Raw genomic sequence first — 18,008 nt, 5'->3', positions numbered from 1 at the left:
CTTCTCCCACTGCCCCTCCGCCGCACTCGTGCGCTCACACACACTCTCTCAAATAAGTAAATAAATCTTTAAAAAAAACTTTTTTTAAGAGAGAGAGAAAGAGCGCGTGCACACAGTGGGGAGGGAGAGAGTCTCAGGCAGACTCTGCACTGGCCTGGAACCCGACTCGGGGCTTGTTCTCACGACCCTGAGATCACGACCTGAGTCGAAACCAAGAGTCAGACGCTTAACCTACTATACCATCCAGGCACCCTGTAAATAAATCTTTTTTTTTTTTTTTTTAAAGAATGCTTTTTTTTTTTTTAAAGATTTTTTATTTATTTATTCGACAGAGATAGACAGCCAGCGAGAGAGGGAACACAAGCAGGAGGAGTGGGAGAGGAAGAAGCAGGCTCATAGTGGAAGAGCCTGATGTGGGGCTCGATCCCATAACGCTGGGATCATGCCCTGAGCCGAAGGCAGACGCTCAACCGCTGTGCCACCCAGGCGCCCCTGTAAATAAATCTTAAAAAAAAAAAAAAAAAAAAAAAAACTAGGATGTGCATTCAAATCGCTGATTTGTCAGTTTCAGGCAAGGTTCATCTCTGAGCCTTAATTTCTTCAGCTGCAAATGGGGATGATAGTATTGACCTCAAAGGACTGTTACTAGGGTTAAACGAGAATGAATGGAAAGCATACAGCACAATGCCTGACAGGTTCTAGGTACAAAATAAACTATCATATTATTGGGATCGAAGAGGCTGCCTATGGCCGTTTGGTTCATTAAAGAACTTCAAATTCTACCTAAAATGAAGCAACAAAGAGTTACAAGCTTCCTACACAACCTCCATCCTGCTTCTCTCTAGTAATGATCTCTTTGTACTGAGTCCCCATCCAGAGGCCCCGGAGTTCGCAGTTTTGTTCCAATGGAACTACACAGATGTTCGTTTGTGTCATTTACATTCATGTATCTATTTTTAGAGTAAAAGTTTCTTTGTGACAAGTCCTATCTTATACTTCCTCTGGCAAATGCATACTGTTCTTCAGGCAGTGGGCAATTCAAGTAAGTTTTGTAGACCAAAGACTTACAGGTTATCTGAAGGCAATGAAAGCACAGTGTAATCGGGAATAATAACTAAGCAGAGAAGGACGGTTTTCTGTCACAGCTAACTTGGTGAAAAAGGCACAACTGGAAAAGCACAAGTAATTAGAGGAACGAATACTCAGTTGCATTTCTGTATAATTTGCATGCATTCCTGGGTTGTTTAGTTGCAGACTAATTAATCCCTATGCTGTTATCCCGTGTCTAAAAAAAATGTCAGGTAACATCACTCACTAGAAATGGATGCTAGATATGGAAGTTCCTCATGGGAGCTTGAGGAGATGGCATGGAAGTCTGGCAACCCTTTCCATTTAACTCACTTTCTGCCACACTGAGGGATTTTTTTTTTTTTTTTAATTCGACAGAGATAGAGACAGCCAGCCAGAGAGGGAACACAAGCAGGGGGAGTGCGAGAGGAAGAAGCAGGCTCGTAGCGGAGGAGCCTGACGTGGGGCTCAATCCCCTAACTCCGGGATCACGCCCTGAGCCGAAGGCAGACGCTTAACCACGGTGCCACCCAGGCGCCCCACACACTGAGGGATTTAGAATCACCACATGTGAACAGGGCAATACTTTCCCAGGTTAGATGGTAACCGGATTTCTTTGAAATCACAAAAGCAAATTCTATGGCTTTGTTTTGTTTTAAAAGATTTTATTTTTAGGTAATTTCTACACCCATTGTGAGGCTCCAATTTATAACCCTGAGATTAAGAGTCAAATGCTAAGGGTGCCTGGGTGGCTCAGTGGGTTGGGCATCTGACTGTTGGTTTCGGCTCAGATTGTGATCTCAGGGTCCTGGGATCGAGCCCCACATCAGGCTCCATGCTCAGCAGGGAGTCTGCTTGAAGATTCTGTCCCTCTGCCCATCCCCTGACTCACATGTGTGCATGTTCTCGAAAATAAATAAATAAATCTTAAAAAAAAAAAAAAAAGAAAAAAAGAGTCACATACTCTACCAACTCAGCCAGCCAGGTGTCTCTCTATGGCTTCTCTAAAAAGGTCTAACAAAATTAATCCTTGGTATAAAAAAAATCAGAATGGGGATTACAATCTCAGAGTGGGATGATGACAAAGAATGAGCATGAGGAAACCACCTGGAATGATCGGGATATCCTGTATCTTTATAGGGGCATTAGTTATTTGGGATATGCATTTGTCAAAGCTCATTCAATGGTTTAAGTAACAGAACTTACTGAATCTCTGGGGGAGAGGGAAAGAGAATCTTAAGCAAGCTCCACGCCCAGCACAGAGCCCAACGCAGGGATTGATCTCATGACCCAGAGATCATGACCTGAGCTGAAACCAACAGTCAGACCCTCAAATGACTGGGTGACCCAGGTGCCCCGATTGGAGGGTTTGCACAGAAATCTAGTTTTCAAAGCATTAATTACACGATGAGGGAGTTAAGATGGCAGAGGAGTAGGGGACCCTTTTTCAGCCGGTCCCGAGTCGAGTTGGATAGGTACCAGACCATCCTGAACATCCACAGAATCAGCCTGAGATGAAGGAAGATACATCTGGATCTCTACAAATGAACATCTCCAGCACTGAGTATTGAGGTACGAAGCGGGGAGCCATGAAACCGCGCACAAATATCGGAAGATAAACGGAAGGGGGAGGGAGCCGCTGTGTTCGGGCGCCAGGAAGCGGTAGCCACCTGCACGGGGGAGCGGGCAGACTCGCGGACCGGCACCTGCGAGAGAGCAGACTGAGACCGTGAGCCGGGGAGCACGCGACCAGACTGAAACGGAGCTCCGGTGTGCTCACTGGATCCAGACTGAGACCGGGAGCTCCGGGAGCGTGCGCGGGGTGGCTGGCGGCGTTAGAAACACAAAGGACAGAGACGTGCCGGCCCTGGAAGTGAGGGCTGGGACGCTGGGTGTGGGGTGCACAGCCCGGGATGCTACAGGGTTGAGCAGCACCAACAGAAACAGAGTTAAAGTGGCCAGAACATCAGTGGAGAATGGTCCGCGATCCCTCTGTTCTGAGACAGAGGCTGAGATTCGGCCACTGCTGCTCTGACTCTCAGAAGAGGCACAGCAAACCGCCAGGGAAAGCCGCCAGAGAACAAAAGCCTGGAAATACCGGGTCACAGTGGGCCCATCCCCATCCCCCCTCGCAGGGGACACGGAGACTCTACCCAAACAGGGTTGCCTGAGTATCCGCGCGGCAGGCCCCTCCCCCAGAAGGCAGGCTGAAAAATCAAGAAGCCCACATCCCTAAGATCCCTATAAGACAAGGGCGCACAGCCTGGGTCCCGGTCAATAATTTGGGCTCTGGATAACCCCGCAACCTCTCCTCATCAGAATGACGAGAAGGAGAAATCCCCCCCCAGCAAAAAAAAGACGACGAGTCTGTGGCCTCTGCCACAGAACCAATGGATATGGATGTAATCAAATTATCAGAAATGGAATTCAGAGTAACAATGGTCAAGATGATGTGCAGACTTGAAAAACGTATTAATGAAAATGTTAATGAGAATATGGAATCTCTAAGGGCAGAAATGAGAGCGAATCTGGCAGAAATTAAAAATTCTATGAGCCAAATGCAGTCAAAACTAGAGGCTCTGACGGCCACGGTGAATGAGGCAGAAGAACGTATCAGCGAATTGGAGGATGGGTTAGTAGAAGAGAAAGCTAAAATAGAATCTGGACTTAAAAAAATCCACGCCCACGAATGTAGATTACGGGAGATTACTGACTCTATGAAACGTTCCAATGTCAGAATCATCAGCATCCCTGAGGGGGTGGAGAAAAACAGAGTTCTAGAAGAGATATTTGAACAAACTGTAGCTGAAAACTTCCCTGATCTAGTGAGGAAAACAAACATTCGTGTCCAAGAGGCAGAGAGGACCCCCCCCTCCAAGCTCAACCACGACAAACCTACGCCACATCACGTCATAGTGCAATTCGCAAATATTAGATCCAAGGATACAGTATTGAAAGCGGCCAGGGCAAAGAAATTTCTCACGTACCAAGGCAAAGGTATCAGGATTACGTCAGACCTGTCTACAGAGACCTGGAATGAGAGAAAGGCTTGGGGGGGCATTTTTAAAGCTCTTTCAGAGAAAAACATGCAGCCAAGGATCCTTTATCCAGAAAGGCTGCCATTCAGAATTGATGGAGAAATAAAGACCTTCCAGAATCGCTAGTCACTGACCAATTTCGTAACCACGAAACCAGACCTACGGGAGATATTAAGGGCGGTTCTAGAAAGGTAAAAAGGCCCCAAGAGTGATACAGAATAGAAAGTCACAATTGATAGAAACAAAAACTTTACTGGCAACATGGCATCATTAAAATCATATCTCTCAATATTCAGTCTCAATGTAAATGGCCTAAGTGCTCCCATAAAATGCCACANATCCTTTATCCAGCAAAGCTGTCATTCAGAATTGATGGAGAAATAAAGACGTTCCAAAATCGCCAATCATTAACCAATTTCGTAACCACGAAACCAGCCCTACAGGAGATATTAAGGGGGGCTCTATAAAGGTAAAAAGGCCCCAAGAGTGATACAGAGCAGCAAGTCACAACCGATACAAAGACTTTAAAGAGAAATGGCATCATTAAAATCATATCTGTCAATAATCTCTATCAATCTAAATGGCTTAAACTCTCCCATAAAACGCCACAGGGTTGCAGATTGGATAAAAAGACATGACCCATCCATTTGCTGTCTACAAGAGACTCATTTTGAACCCAAAGATGCATTCAGACTTAGAGTAAGGGGATGGAGTACCATCTTCCACGCAAATGGACCTCAAAAGAAAGCTGGAGTAGCAATTCTCATATCAGATAGACTGGATTTTAAACTAGAGGCCATAGAGAGAGATACAGAAGGGCACTATATTATTCTTAAAGGAAGTATTCAACAAGTGGATATGACAATTATTAATATATATGCCCCCAACAGGGGAGCAGCAAGATACACAAGCCAACTCTTAACCAAAATAAAGAGACATATAGATAAGAACACAGTAATAGTAGGGGACCTCAACACCCCACTATCAGAAATAGACAGAACACCCTGGCAAAAACTAAGCAAAGAATCAAAGGCTTTGAATGCCATACTCGACGAGTTGGACCTCATAGATATATATAGAACACTACACCCCAGAACCAAAGAATACTCATTCTATTCAAATGCCCATGGAACATTCTCAAGAATAGATCATGCTCTGGGACACAAAACAGGTCTCAGCCAATACCAAAAGATTGAAATTATCCCCTGCATATTCTCAGACCACAACGCTCTGAAATTGGAACTCAACCACAAGGAAAAACCTGGAAGAAACTCAAACACTTGGAGGCTAAGAACCATCCTGCTCAAGAATGACTCGATAAACCAGGAAATCAAAAAACAAATTAAACAATTTATGGAGACCAACGAGAATGAATACACAACGGTCCAAAACCTATGGGATACTGCAAAGGCAGTCCTAAGGGGGAAATACATAGCCATCCAAGCCTCACTCAAAAGAATAGAAAAATCTAAAATGCAGTTTCTATATTCTCACCTCAAGAAACTGGAACAGCAACAGAGGGACAGGCCTAACCCACTGACAAGGAAGGAGTTGACCAAGATTAGAGCAGAAATCAATGAATTAGAGACCAGAACCACAGTAGAGCAGATCAACAGGACTAGAAGCTGGTTCTTTGAGAGAATCCATAAAATTGATAGACCACTGGCAAAACTTGTCCAAAAACAAAGAGAAAGGACTGAGATTATTAAAATTATGACTGAAAAGGGAGAGGTCACGACCAGCACCATTGAAATTGCAAGGATTATTAGAAACTTTTATCAACAGCTATATGCCAAAAAACTAAACAATCTGGAAGAGATGGAGGCCTTCCTGGAAACCTATAAACTACCAAGACTGAAACAGGAAGAAATAGATTTCTTAAATAGGCCAATTAACTATGAAGAAATTGAGTCAGTGATAAACAACCTTCCAAATAATAAAACTCCAGGCCCAGACGGTTTTCCTGGGGAATTCTACCAAACATTCAAAGAAGAAATAATACCTATTCTCCTAAAGCTATTTCAAAAAATAGAAACAGAAGGAAAGCTACCAAACTCATTCTATGAGGCTAATATTACCTTGATCCCCAAACCAGGCAAAGACCCCCTCAAAAAGGAGAATTACAGACCGATTTCTCTAATGAATATGGATGCCAAAATCCTCAACAAGATCCTTGCTAATAGAATCCAACAGTACATTAAAAGGATTATCCATCATGACCAAGTGGGATTCATACCTGGGATGCAAGCATGGTTCAACACTCGCAAATCAATCAATGTGATACATCATATCAACAAGAAAAGACTCAAGAACCATATGATCCTCTCAATTGATGCAGAAAAAGCATTTGACAAAATACAGCATCCTTTCCTGATTAAAACCCTTCAGAGTGTAGGAATAGAGGGTACATTTCTCAATCTCATAAAAGCCATCTATGAAAAGCCTACTGCAAGCATTATTCTCAATGGGGAAAAGCTGGAAGCCTTTCCCTTAAGATCAGGAACACGACAAGGATGCCCACTCTCGCCACTATTATTCAACATAGTACTAGAAGTCCTTGCAACAGCAATCAGAAGACAAAAAGGGATCAAAGGTATCCAAATCGGCAAAGAAGAAGTCAAACTGTCTCTCTTTGCAGATGACATGATACTCTATATGGAAAACCCAAAGGAATCCACTCCCAAACTATTAGAAGTTATAGAACAATTCAGTAAGGTGGCAGGATACAAAATCAATGCCCAGAAATCAGTTGCATTTCTATACACGAATAACGAGACTGAAGAAAGAGAAATTAGGGAATCCATCCCATTTACAATAACACCAAAAACCATGCGTTACCTTGGAATTAACTTAACCAGAGACGTAAAGGACCTATATGCTAGAAACTATAGATCACTTTTGAAAGATATTGAGGAAGACATAAAAAGATGGAAAAATATTCCATGCTCATGGATTGGAAGAATTAACATAGTTAAAATGTCCATACTACCCAGAGCAATCTACACTTTCAATGCTATCCCGATCAAAATACCGAGGACATTTTTCAAAGAACTGGAACAAATAGTCCTTAAATTTGTATGGAACCAGAAAAGGCCCCGAATCTCCAAGGAACTGTTGAAAAGGAAAAACAAAGCTGGGGGCATCACAATGCCGGATTTCGAGCTGTACTACAAAGCTGTGATCACAAAGACAGCATGGTACTGGCACAAAAACAGACACATCGACCAATGGAACAGAATAGAGAACCCAGAAATGGACCCTCGGCTCTTTGGGCAACTAATCTTTGATAAAGCAGGAAAAAACATCCGGTGGAAAAAAGACAGTCTCTTCAATAAATGGTGCTGGGAAAATTGGACAGCTACATGCAAAAGAATGAAACTTGACCACTCTCTCACACCATACACAAAAATAAACTCCAAATGGATGAAAGACCTCAATGTGAGACAGGAATCCATCAAAATTCTAGAGGAGAACATAGGCAACAACTTCTATGACATCGGCCAGAGCAACCTTTTTCACGACACATCTCCAAAGGCAAGAGAAATAAAAGATAAAATGAACTTATGGGACTTTATCAGGATAAAGAGCTTCTGCACAGCCAAGGAAACAGTCAAAAAAACTAAGAGACAGCCCACGGAATGGGAGAATATATTTGCAAAGGACACCACAGATAAAGGACTGGTATCCAAGATCTACAAAGAACTTCTCAAACTCAATACACGAGAAACAAATAAACAAATCATAAAATGGGCAGAAGATATGAACAGACACTTTTCCAATGAAGACATACAAATGGCTAACAGACACATGAAAAAATGTTCAAAATCATTAGCCATCAGGGAAATTCAAATCAAAACCACACTGAGATACCACCTTACGCCAGTTAGAATGGCAAAGATAGACAAGGCAAGAAACAACAATTGTTGGAGAGGATGTGGAGAAAGGGGATCCCTCCTACATTGTTGGTGGGAATGCAAGTTGGTACAGCCACTCTGGAAAACAGTGTGGAGGTCCCTTAAAAAGTTAAAAATTGAACTACCCTATGACCCAGCCATTGCACTACTGGGTGTTTACCCCAAAGATACAGACGTAGTAAAGAGAAGGGCCATATGCACCCCAATGTTCATAGCTGCATTGTCCACAATAGCCAAATCATGGAAGGAGCCGAGATGCCCTTCAACAGATGACTGGATTAAGAAGCTGTGGTCCATATATACAATGGAATATTACTCAGCTATCAGAAAGAACGAATTCTCAACATTTGCTGCAACATGGACGGCACTGGAGGAGATAATGCTAAGTGAAATAAGTCAAGCAGAGAAAGACAATTATCATATGATTTCTCTCATCTATGGAACATAAGAACTAGGAAGATCGGTAGGGGAAGAAAGGGATAAAGAAAGGGGGGGTAATCAGAAGGGGGAATGAAGCATGAGAGACTATGGACTCTGAGAAACAAACTGAGGGCTTCAGAGGGGAGGGGGGTGGGGGAATGGGATAGACTGGGTGATGGGTAGTAAGGAGGGCACGTATTGCATGGTGCACTGGGTGTTATGTGCAACTAATGAATCATCGAACTTTGCATCAGAAACCAGGGATGTACTGTATGGTGACTAACATAATATAAAAAAAAAAACATTAAAAAAAAAAAGATAATCAAAGCATTAATTACATGAGAAACTGACTGCCACTAAAACAAAGAATCTTACCATGTAAATGGAAAGGGGGAGGTTCTTAAGCTGCTCTCCAGTCCTGGGATACAAAATACAGGAAAATGCACCGAAAAGAACTTGACTTTTTTCTACCAAAAATGCCAGGACAGACGCCTGGTGCTCTACTCATTAACGCGGGTGCTGAGTAACGACCCTCTTTCCCCAGAAAGGCTTCTGCACATCCCTGGCTGTCCCCGCCCAGTTTGCCCATTTCAAGGACGCAACAGAGTACAGTGGTTGAAAAGCAGACTCCTGACTTTGAGACTGAAGCCAGGTCTAATATCTTGGTGCCTCAGTTTCTTCACTTGTAAAGGGGGGAGAATAATAGTATCTACCATCAAAAGTTCTGTATTAAGTAAATTAAAAAGTTGAGAGTTAAGAACAGGGTACGGCAGATGGTCAGCATTCAGTAGAAGTTGGCTGATGATGATGAAGATATTCACGCTTTACTTGGTTCACCTTAGCACAAAGTTAGGAAGCAAACGATGGGTGAATTAGGAGAGACCCAGACACATACTGATCTCTAGATTGCTAACGCTTGGTCTTAGACATCTTATTGCTATAGAAACATGCCACAGATGAGTTCTGAGGTAAGACTTCTGGAAGACTGGCGAGAGATGAAGCAAAGGTAACACCACAGTGAACTCCATGATCAACAGCTGGTAACACGTCCTGCCCTGTCCCACAGCCACCCTTGAACGCCATGAGCCAACCCACTTGGTTTGTAGCTGGCGCTCAGAAACATTAAAAAACCCAGGGTTTCATCACCCAAACACAACCCTGCTGCCGTCGTGGCTTACTTCCTTCCCGCCCTGTAGTAACAGTCTGTATTATTTCAAACTTGGTGTTCCTTTAAAAAAACGGCTGCACAACAGCCTCATAGGAAGAGCCACACAGCTGACTTGACCGATCCTCTAGATCTTTCGCTCTTACAAAGAACAACCTGTGCATTTAACTTGCTTCTTTTTCTGACCTTGTATTTAGAACCGTTGCCTTGGGAAGTTTTCCTACAAGCGGAACTGCTGAGTCAGCTACTCTCAGCTAAGTCCTTTAATTCACTCGACCTCTACTGGGGATTTACGGTGCCCGGCACTGTGCTCAGATAGAGGACAAAAGATGAACAAAATGTGGTCTTGGTCCTTGTCCTCAAGGAGTTCACAGATGGGGGGGGGGGGAAGTACAGTGCTTAACACCCTTTATAGGGTGATACCAATTTAGAGCTCCTAGTAAATTTCCTCAGGATTTGTCCCCCTTTTACCACATCGACACCACTAGGATTCCAATAAGCAACCCAAACAAAAACTGGGTTTGTTATTAGGTAGAAAATGCAATCCTGCTTGGGTCTGAGTGAACGTGTACGGATCAGCTGCGCCTGCCCTTCCACGGATCCCTTCACGGTCTTGCTCACATTTTACTGGGATGTTGGTCTATTTCCAGCTACTTGCAGGTTTTCTTCACAGAGCAAAGATGTGAGCCCTCTGCCCGTGTGCCCTGCCGGGCTATTTCCCAGTTCCCGTGTAATCTATTTTCCCACGCTTAGAATGACTTCCGCTAACTTGTGCCTGGTGCTGTGCCATCTGGTCTATACCGAGAGATTCCAGAAGAAAGGACTCACTGAAACCTCTTGCTTTATTTGCAGAAAGGAGGTTGAAGATAACACAGGTTACGTTTAGTTTCCTTTTTACAAAAGCCCACAAAAGACAAGCTTTCTGGTATCAGTACTAGGAATAATTACACGTCTCCCGACTAGTGGGTTTGTTTTTACATTATGAACACAGTGAATTACAGAACTCATCATGTCTTCTTTACGTCAATTCCTAGAAAGCGTAAAGTCAACTAGCTACAGCTCACCACTAGCAAATGAAAGCACTTTAAAAGCACACACTTTTGTATACTTAACTTCATTCCTGGCTTTATCTTATCTCCCCTCCTTTCTCCCCGTTTCATTTTTCTTATCCATTTATTTAAAAAATTTAAACCGGTTATGAACATTATGAGGAATAAAAAAGGCATACCTAGTTTGAAAAAAATTGGAAGGTTCAAAAGGGTATAAAACAAAAAGTACAAAGTCCCACCAAACACTGCATTAGAACACAAAGAAATAAAGGACACAGTCTGGCTTTTAAGGAGCGGACAACCTAGCGGGCAAGAAACAAGCAAACACACGATTATCAACAAGCAGGTTAAGTGCTCGGCCAGAGAGAACTGTGCCGTGGACACACCCAGGAAGGGCATCGAATTCAGACTGAGAGGCTCTTTGGAATGACTTCTGGGAGAAGCGATGCAGAGTCCAGAGGGAAAAGCAGTCTAACAGAGAAAGAGGCAAAGGCAGCCCAAGGGATGGAAAAGGCCTTATATACTGAGCTAAGGAGTTGAAACTTGATCCTGAAGACTGTGGAGAGTCCACTGCAGGATTTTAAATGGGATTTAAATGACACAACCAGACTGGCATTTCAGAAAGAATGGGCCAGGAGGGTGTGCACAACAGATTGATAGGGGATAACAAAATGAACCAGCAACTCTAGCTATGCGGTCAGAAGTGATAAGGACCTGAGTGATTTAATACATTAAGAAAAATGAGGTTCCCATTTTTATTATACTTTCTAGCTACGATTAATATGTAAGAATGTATGAATTTTTGCCAAACTCAATAAATTTAACCTCTTGAATTCAGATTTCATAAGTATTTCATATCACCAAATAAACATAATTTTATCTCTTCTTTTCAAATATTTATATTTCATTTCTTATTGTACTGGCCAGAACTGTATTTTTCAAAAATAATTACCCAAACTTATGATTTTAGGTTATAAATTGAAAAATAGTCCAACGGAACAAAATAGAGATTTTGGAAATGATTTAAACTCTTTAAGAACTTAGATTACAAACTAGAAGCAACCTAACAATGGTGAGAAGATCTGCTGTTGAAGGCATGTAGTTGGGAGAGCTGGTATCCGCCTGCCTATCAGCACAGCGCATTGAGAACCGCTTCCTACCCCCGGCTGCCAGCCCGCTCAGATGGGTCACACAGTTATATGTGGGGCGGGGGGAAAGAAAGGAAGAAAATGGAATAGCATATTTATTCCAGCTGTGGAAGGAAGATAAATTTCTGACTATTGTGAAATAAAGGATATTATCAGAGACAAACTGAATAGGTATGAATATATAAAAATAAAATAGTTTTGCCCAATGAAATGGAAAACGAAGAGAAAATAGAAGATGAAGAAAATAACAGATATAAGTTTGCCAGTCTATGTCTGTGTGTATATATAAATCTATTACAAATATGAAATATGTAAGGTCAATAACCGTATTTCATTGAATAGATGCTCAAATGGTCAAAACAGAGGATCAATTTACACAGAAAGGAAACAGAGTAAATTATCATCTGGAATACTGCATAGCCTCTACAAAATGAATGAAATATAAAACACCTGTAGGGGGGCGCCTGGCTGGCTCAGTTGGTAGCATGTGACTCTTGAGTTCAAGACCCACAATGGGTGTCGAGATTACTTAAAAATAAAATCTTTAAAAACAAAACAAAACACCTTTAGATACTCACTACACACTTGCTAACTGAAGTAGTGGACAAAACAAGCTGGAACACAGTGTCAAGAGAAGTACACTTACATATTGTTGGAAGCACTGCCCACTAGCCCCAGCTCTCTGGAAAGCCACACAAGAAAAGTAACAATAGCTATATACAAACGCACGCACGTGTACAAACACATGTTCCGACCTTTTAAGTCCACTTGGAGGAACTATATCCCTGAAAGGACAAATAGTCATTTGTTTAATGATACTCAGAATGGAACTATTCATAATAGGAAGAAGTAGAAATAATCTAAGGACCTAAGAAAGTAAAAAGGCTAAATGAACCACAGGAGAGCAGCAAGATGTGTTGCCCAGCTTTTTAAAAGGACACATACAGGGCTGTGCGGACCTGGAAGAGTAAGCAGAGGAACTCACACCAATGCTCTGCAAAATGCGTGTCTATGTATGTGACTTAAAAGGGGTGCCTGGGGGCGCCTGGGTGGCACAGCGGTTAAGCGTCTGCCTTCGGCTCAGGGCGTGATCCCGGCGTTATGGGATCGAGCCCCACATCAGGCTCCTCCGCTATGAGCCTGCTTCTTCCTCTCCCACTCCCCCTGCTTGTGTTCCCTCTCTTGCTGGCTGTCTCTCTCTGTCAAATAAATAAATAAAATCTTTAAAAAATAAATAAATAAATAAATAAATAAAAATAAAAAAAATAAAAGGGGTTCCTGGCTGGCTCAGGTGGAAGATGGGCGACTCTTGATCTTGGGGTTGTGAGTGTGAGCTCCACGTTGGATGGAGAGATTATTTAAATAAACAAAACTTGAAAAAAAAGCAGCAGCGGCAGGATGTTGACCGAGTGAATGTTTTCCTGTGCTCCTCCTGATTTATGTGGGCCCCACAGGCCCGGAGGCTAGCGAGAGGCCCAGCTGGTGCCATTCAGCTAACTGTACAAAGATCCCCTTCCTTGAACGTCCCACGGTCCAACAGGCACCGCACCTTCATCCTGCAGGAAGTGCCACCACAGGAACGGACACTTCGCTTTACCACTGAGGTTTCTGGAAAGGAAAGCGAGTGCTGAATGTCTAACGGCCTTACCGTGAGCGTGGCCAGGGACATGAAGCCAATGAGGTTATTCCATACTTTATCGATGTCCTTGAGCAGCTGCTGGAGTTTCTCACTGCACACCGCGGTGGCCTTTATCCCCAGCTCCACACGCTTGGTCACTCTGTACACCTCAACGACACCTGCAGGGTGAGAGAGCGGGGTGAGGCGGGGAGCACGGGGCGGCATGGGCAGCACAGGGCTGCACCACCGCCTGCTGGTATCTTAGCTGGAAATACGGACTGTATCTGCACAGAAGTGAACGTACTACTCCAGCCTACACAGTGCTGCAGTGTACTTTACCGGTAAGAGCACAGACCACAGCCACACCACCCGCGTTCAAATCCCAACTCTGCCACTTCCTAGCTGTGTCACTCTAGGGAAGTCACATAACCTCTCTGGACCTTACTTTCTTCATCTGTAAAACGGGGATAATAAAAAGCACCTCGCCAAAGAGGATTAAATGGGTTAATACTGTAAAAGGCTTACAACAGTGCCCGTAAAACAAGAGACACCATGCAAGTATTAGCTCAGTTTTTTCTGGCTTCTTTATAAGTCCATCTGTTTAAGTTGGGAAATCCTATTGAACTGGTGGAAAAGGGAACATCAAAAGCCTAAAAGAATCTGAAGGTCAATATCATCACAAAGTAATTAAGAATTATCTCACTTCTCCGAATGCCCAATGATTTACAAACCCTGTGGCTTCATGCATCTTTTACATATATTTAACAGAACAGAGCGTGGTCCTTCTCCTGTGGTCTCTGAATTGTGGCTGAATTCTTCCAGCCAGGATGAAAGGTGCCAAGTATTTTCACTTTCTAAGGACAGCCACCAGACACATCCCCAGCTTTCCCCTGAGCCTCTAGAAGAAAGGACTGGAGGAATTCCAGGGGGTCTTCAGAGTACGGCATCATCAGCTGGGGTCCACCACTCTGCTTTTCCTCTTCTTTCCCCAGAGGAAGGGCAGGAATGACTGCCTACCTTAAGTCAAGTGAGGGGGCTTCTAAGATAATCTTTCACAGATGCTAGAAAATCTAGAGGAGGACAGACAGGTACCCTCCTACCTGGTCTGTCTGTGCAGTGAGACTGTGCCGGTCTGAGCAGGGGGAGGAGCTAGAGGGAGGCGGCAGAAGCAAAGGAGAGACTGCATCCCTTCACTCTCTGCTCGTCCAGCGCACGTCTGAGTGACTGCCGTGTGCCAGGCATGAGTCGAAGTGTTAGAGACACAGCAGGGAACAAAAAAGACCGAACCACTCCCTTCTTGGAGGTTCATTCCAGGGGAGGGAAACAGATTGTCAGCAAGAGTAAGTAAAATATACAAGCTAAAAAAGGTGACAGGGCAAAGGAGAAATCAAGCAGAGAAAGGGACAGAAGTGCCAGGGTGGGTTGCAGGGACACAGTTTTGAGAAAGGGAGGCCAGGGAAGACCTCACTCAGAAGGTGACACCCTAACAGAGATCTGAAAACGACTTGGGTCCAGTGCACGTGGCTCTGGCCACGGGCAAGTGTAAACTTCAGGAGGAGAGCAACACCGGACTAGACAGAGAGTGGGGTCTCAAGTGGACTGCGACATTTAATAGATACAGATGGTCTGGAAGGTAAGGAATCTGTGATGTCATCAAGGGGTAGAGAGGAAGAATCAACAGAGCACGAGCATGGTAAGGCAATAATTGGAGACCCCAGAATTTCGCTGAGATCAAGAGACGGACGCTTGGGGTGCCTGGGTGGCACAGCGGTTAAGCGTCTGCCTTCGGCTCAGGGCGTGATCCCGGCGTTACGGGATCGACCCACATCAGGCTCCTCCGCTAGGAGCCTGCTTCTTCCCTCTCCCACTCCCCCTGCTTGTGTTCCCTCTCTTGCTGGCTGTCTCTATCTCTGTCGAATAAGTAAATAAAATCTTTAAAAAAAAAAAAAAAGAGACGGACGCTTAAGCGATGCAGCCACCCAGGTGCCTCCGAGAGGATTTCATTCTAATGCCTCGTCTAGGTCAGATTCTTTGATAAACTGGTAACGCAGACCCAATTTTACGCTGTTGCTGGTATAAGGACTGAGAAACTTCGCCACAGGGTCCTTAAGTCAAACAGTTGTTTCTATGACTTAAGCATCTTACCTGCAAAAGCAGATGCTACTTAGTGAAGTCATATGTAGCTTGAAAGATCTAGATTACAATACTTAACATAAGGGAAAACTGAAAATATTGTGAAGTGTCAAGATTTTGAATAACTACAACACAAAAGAACGTACCTAGTAAATACTCCATGCCTTGAGCGGACTGGATCACTTCTGTGCACACGCAACTACTACTGATTCCATTTAAAGTATCATTTGCCTTCTTAATGACCTACGAGAAATGAAAGGCCTCGCCTTATATAATTGAGAAAAATCACTGCAAATCAATTTCCTGTTAGCAGAAAACCCAACGGAGAAGCCGGGAGGTGTGAAAAAGCATGATGGGCTGATACATGTAAATGACTACACAGACACGAATCTGAGAACTTGATTTTAACCTTGAAAGTTGCAATCCTCCATTTCTTTGGAAAAGAGATTCCTTAGTTTAAAAACTATTTTAATTTAGGCAGTGTTAATGATAGCCTTTTGTTATTTTTTAAACACAGTGACAGGTGAGGGCACAAGTGACAAATGAGCCAGTGTTTGCTATCATAAATGTGAAAGCCTCCCTTATGATGTATGACTTTCTACAGAGGTTCCTTTGCTCGAGGCCATCGAGGGAGGGCTCTCCTCGGGTTTTCCTCTGTCCATTCGAGTGAACCAGAAAGAAGGCAAAATGGCACAGGACAGCACTCCCGTGCATGTGAGCACCACAGCAACATACTCACATCCAGGGCACTCCCCAGGCACCTCTGCCATTCATATGCGTATCTCTCATTCTCCTGTGGAATTCAAAACAAGAGCTGGGTTAAAACCAGGAAGGCTGGAATCCTCTATACTTTCTGTCCATTTAAAGAGCACTGGAAGACTTTCCTTTTTATTAAAACCACTCTACTTCAAGCACGGTTTATCTTTTGAAACCACTAATGACTGCTCAAAATTACTAATACGTGTAACTTCTGAGCACAGGATTTGCAAATCTGAGGGGAACGTTTTGTAGCAGCTTCCCTCTGTCCATGTTGCCTCATCTGCTCTGGTACTAGCGTAAACTTCTTCAAAGGTGCTCACCACGTGGACGTTTAGTACAAGGGCTAACACTAGACCACGGCTTCCCGCTCCACAGCGAGGCCGCTGTGTGCGCATGGATGAGTGACAAGGAGGGGCGAGGCGGAGAGCTGAGCGGACTGGCTGCAGGAGGAAGACAGCGTGGGACTCGGATGCAGCCAACAAAGATTGGGAACACGCTCCCCCTCTCCTCTATTCTGATGGTTCAACATTCGCTAAGTCTAAAATGATAAAGTCTAAGCGCTCAAAGAAAAGTTCCTTCAAACACTTCCTTCCTCGTGAAGGCTCATGAATAATTTCAATTTCAGGGTCGCTGACAACTTCCAGCAGATGGCCCACCTGGAAGTATTTTCATCCAGGGCTAATGTTGCCATGCTCTCCCTTTAGTTAAATATTTTACGTCTGGTTCCTTGTGACTTTCTGCCCTCGCTTCCCTATGAGCATTTTTCTTGAGGCCCTCAGCGCCCGGCTCGTCTTTTACCTGCCCCTGGAGGAAAGCCCCCTACTCACCTCCACCTCTCCGGTCAGATCTTTGTACTTGTCACGGATGACAGGCAGGGCCGGCTTCTCACTCAGAGTGTTGGAACGGTCTCTGAAAGGCTGCTCCAAAGCCGGAGAGGGAGAAGAGCGGCTTATTTCTTTATCGCCAAGGCTCAAACTCCTTTTGTGCGATCCTGGAGAAGTGGATGGCACGGTCAAAGGTTCTCATTACTCAGCTTAACGCAGGCCAAAGCTTTTCCTTGCTAACACGACCCTCTTCTTTGGATGCTTACGTCATGAAGCATTCAGAAACACAATCCTTGTTCATTCTTCTCTGGCAAGCTATGCAGGCATATCTTGGAGATACCGGAGATAGTTTGGCTCCAGACCACATCAATAAAGTGAGTATTGCAATACAGTGAGTCAGATGAATTTTTTTTTGGTTTCCCAGTGCATGTGAAAGTTATGTTTACCCTACACTGTAGACTGTTAAGTGTGCAGTAAATAGCATTTTTAAATATCAGTGCATAAGAGCTGTGTTACTTTTCTAGTCATTAGTCATGGATTTGCACCGAACTCCTACATACTCCCAATCCAACAGAAACGGGGATGCCTTGGGTCAGGACGGGCTTAAACCAGAAGGAGCACACTCCAATGCCTTCGGAGAGCAGGCAGGTCAAGTAAATGATGGCATCAGGTCAGCCAGGGACAAGAAGAGGTGGGCCTGTGACACTGGGACAGCACGTCCCACCTGTCAGAGGGAGCAGTGCTACACAGCTCCATGGGATTGTCAAAAGGGGAGATATAGGCCTAGTGGTGCCAGATATGGCAACTTTTCAAGAAAAGCTAGAAACACACATCGTGAAATCTCATGATTCTTATCTACTGGCAGCTGTTCC

The 18,008-nt window shown here is 44.0% G+C and overlaps 1 protein-coding gene across 15 annotated transcripts in view; it reads right to left on the bottom strand.

Moving 5' to 3' along the window:
• SYNRG (synergin gamma) overlaps window positions 1–18,008 on the bottom strand; it is an 85,794-nt gene that overhangs the window by 9,271 nt on the left and 58,515 nt on the right. For all 15 annotated transcript variants that reach the window (XM_034641632.1, XM_034641633.1, XM_034641638.1 and 12 more), the window contains 4 exons: window positions 17,140–17,303; window positions 16,293–16,346; window positions 15,700–15,796; window positions 13,451–13,599 (listed from right to left, as the gene is read on the bottom strand). In XM_034641632.1, coding sequence (XP_034497523.1) covers window positions 13,451–13,599; window positions 15,700–15,796; window positions 16,293–16,346; window positions 17,140–17,303 — 464 coding nt within the window. The remainder of the gene's footprint in view (window positions 1–13,450; window positions 13,600–15,699; window positions 15,797–16,292; window positions 16,347–17,139; window positions 17,304–18,008) is intronic.

The sequence above is a fragment of the Ailuropoda melanoleuca genome, chromosome 13, assembly GCF_002007445.2.
Source record: "Ailuropoda melanoleuca isolate Jingjing chromosome 13, ASM200744v2, whole genome shotgun sequence".
Taxonomy (NCBI): Eukaryota; Metazoa; Chordata; class Mammalia; order Carnivora; family Ursidae; genus Ailuropoda; species Ailuropoda melanoleuca.
This window is presented reverse-complemented; position numbering and strand designations above follow the sequence as displayed.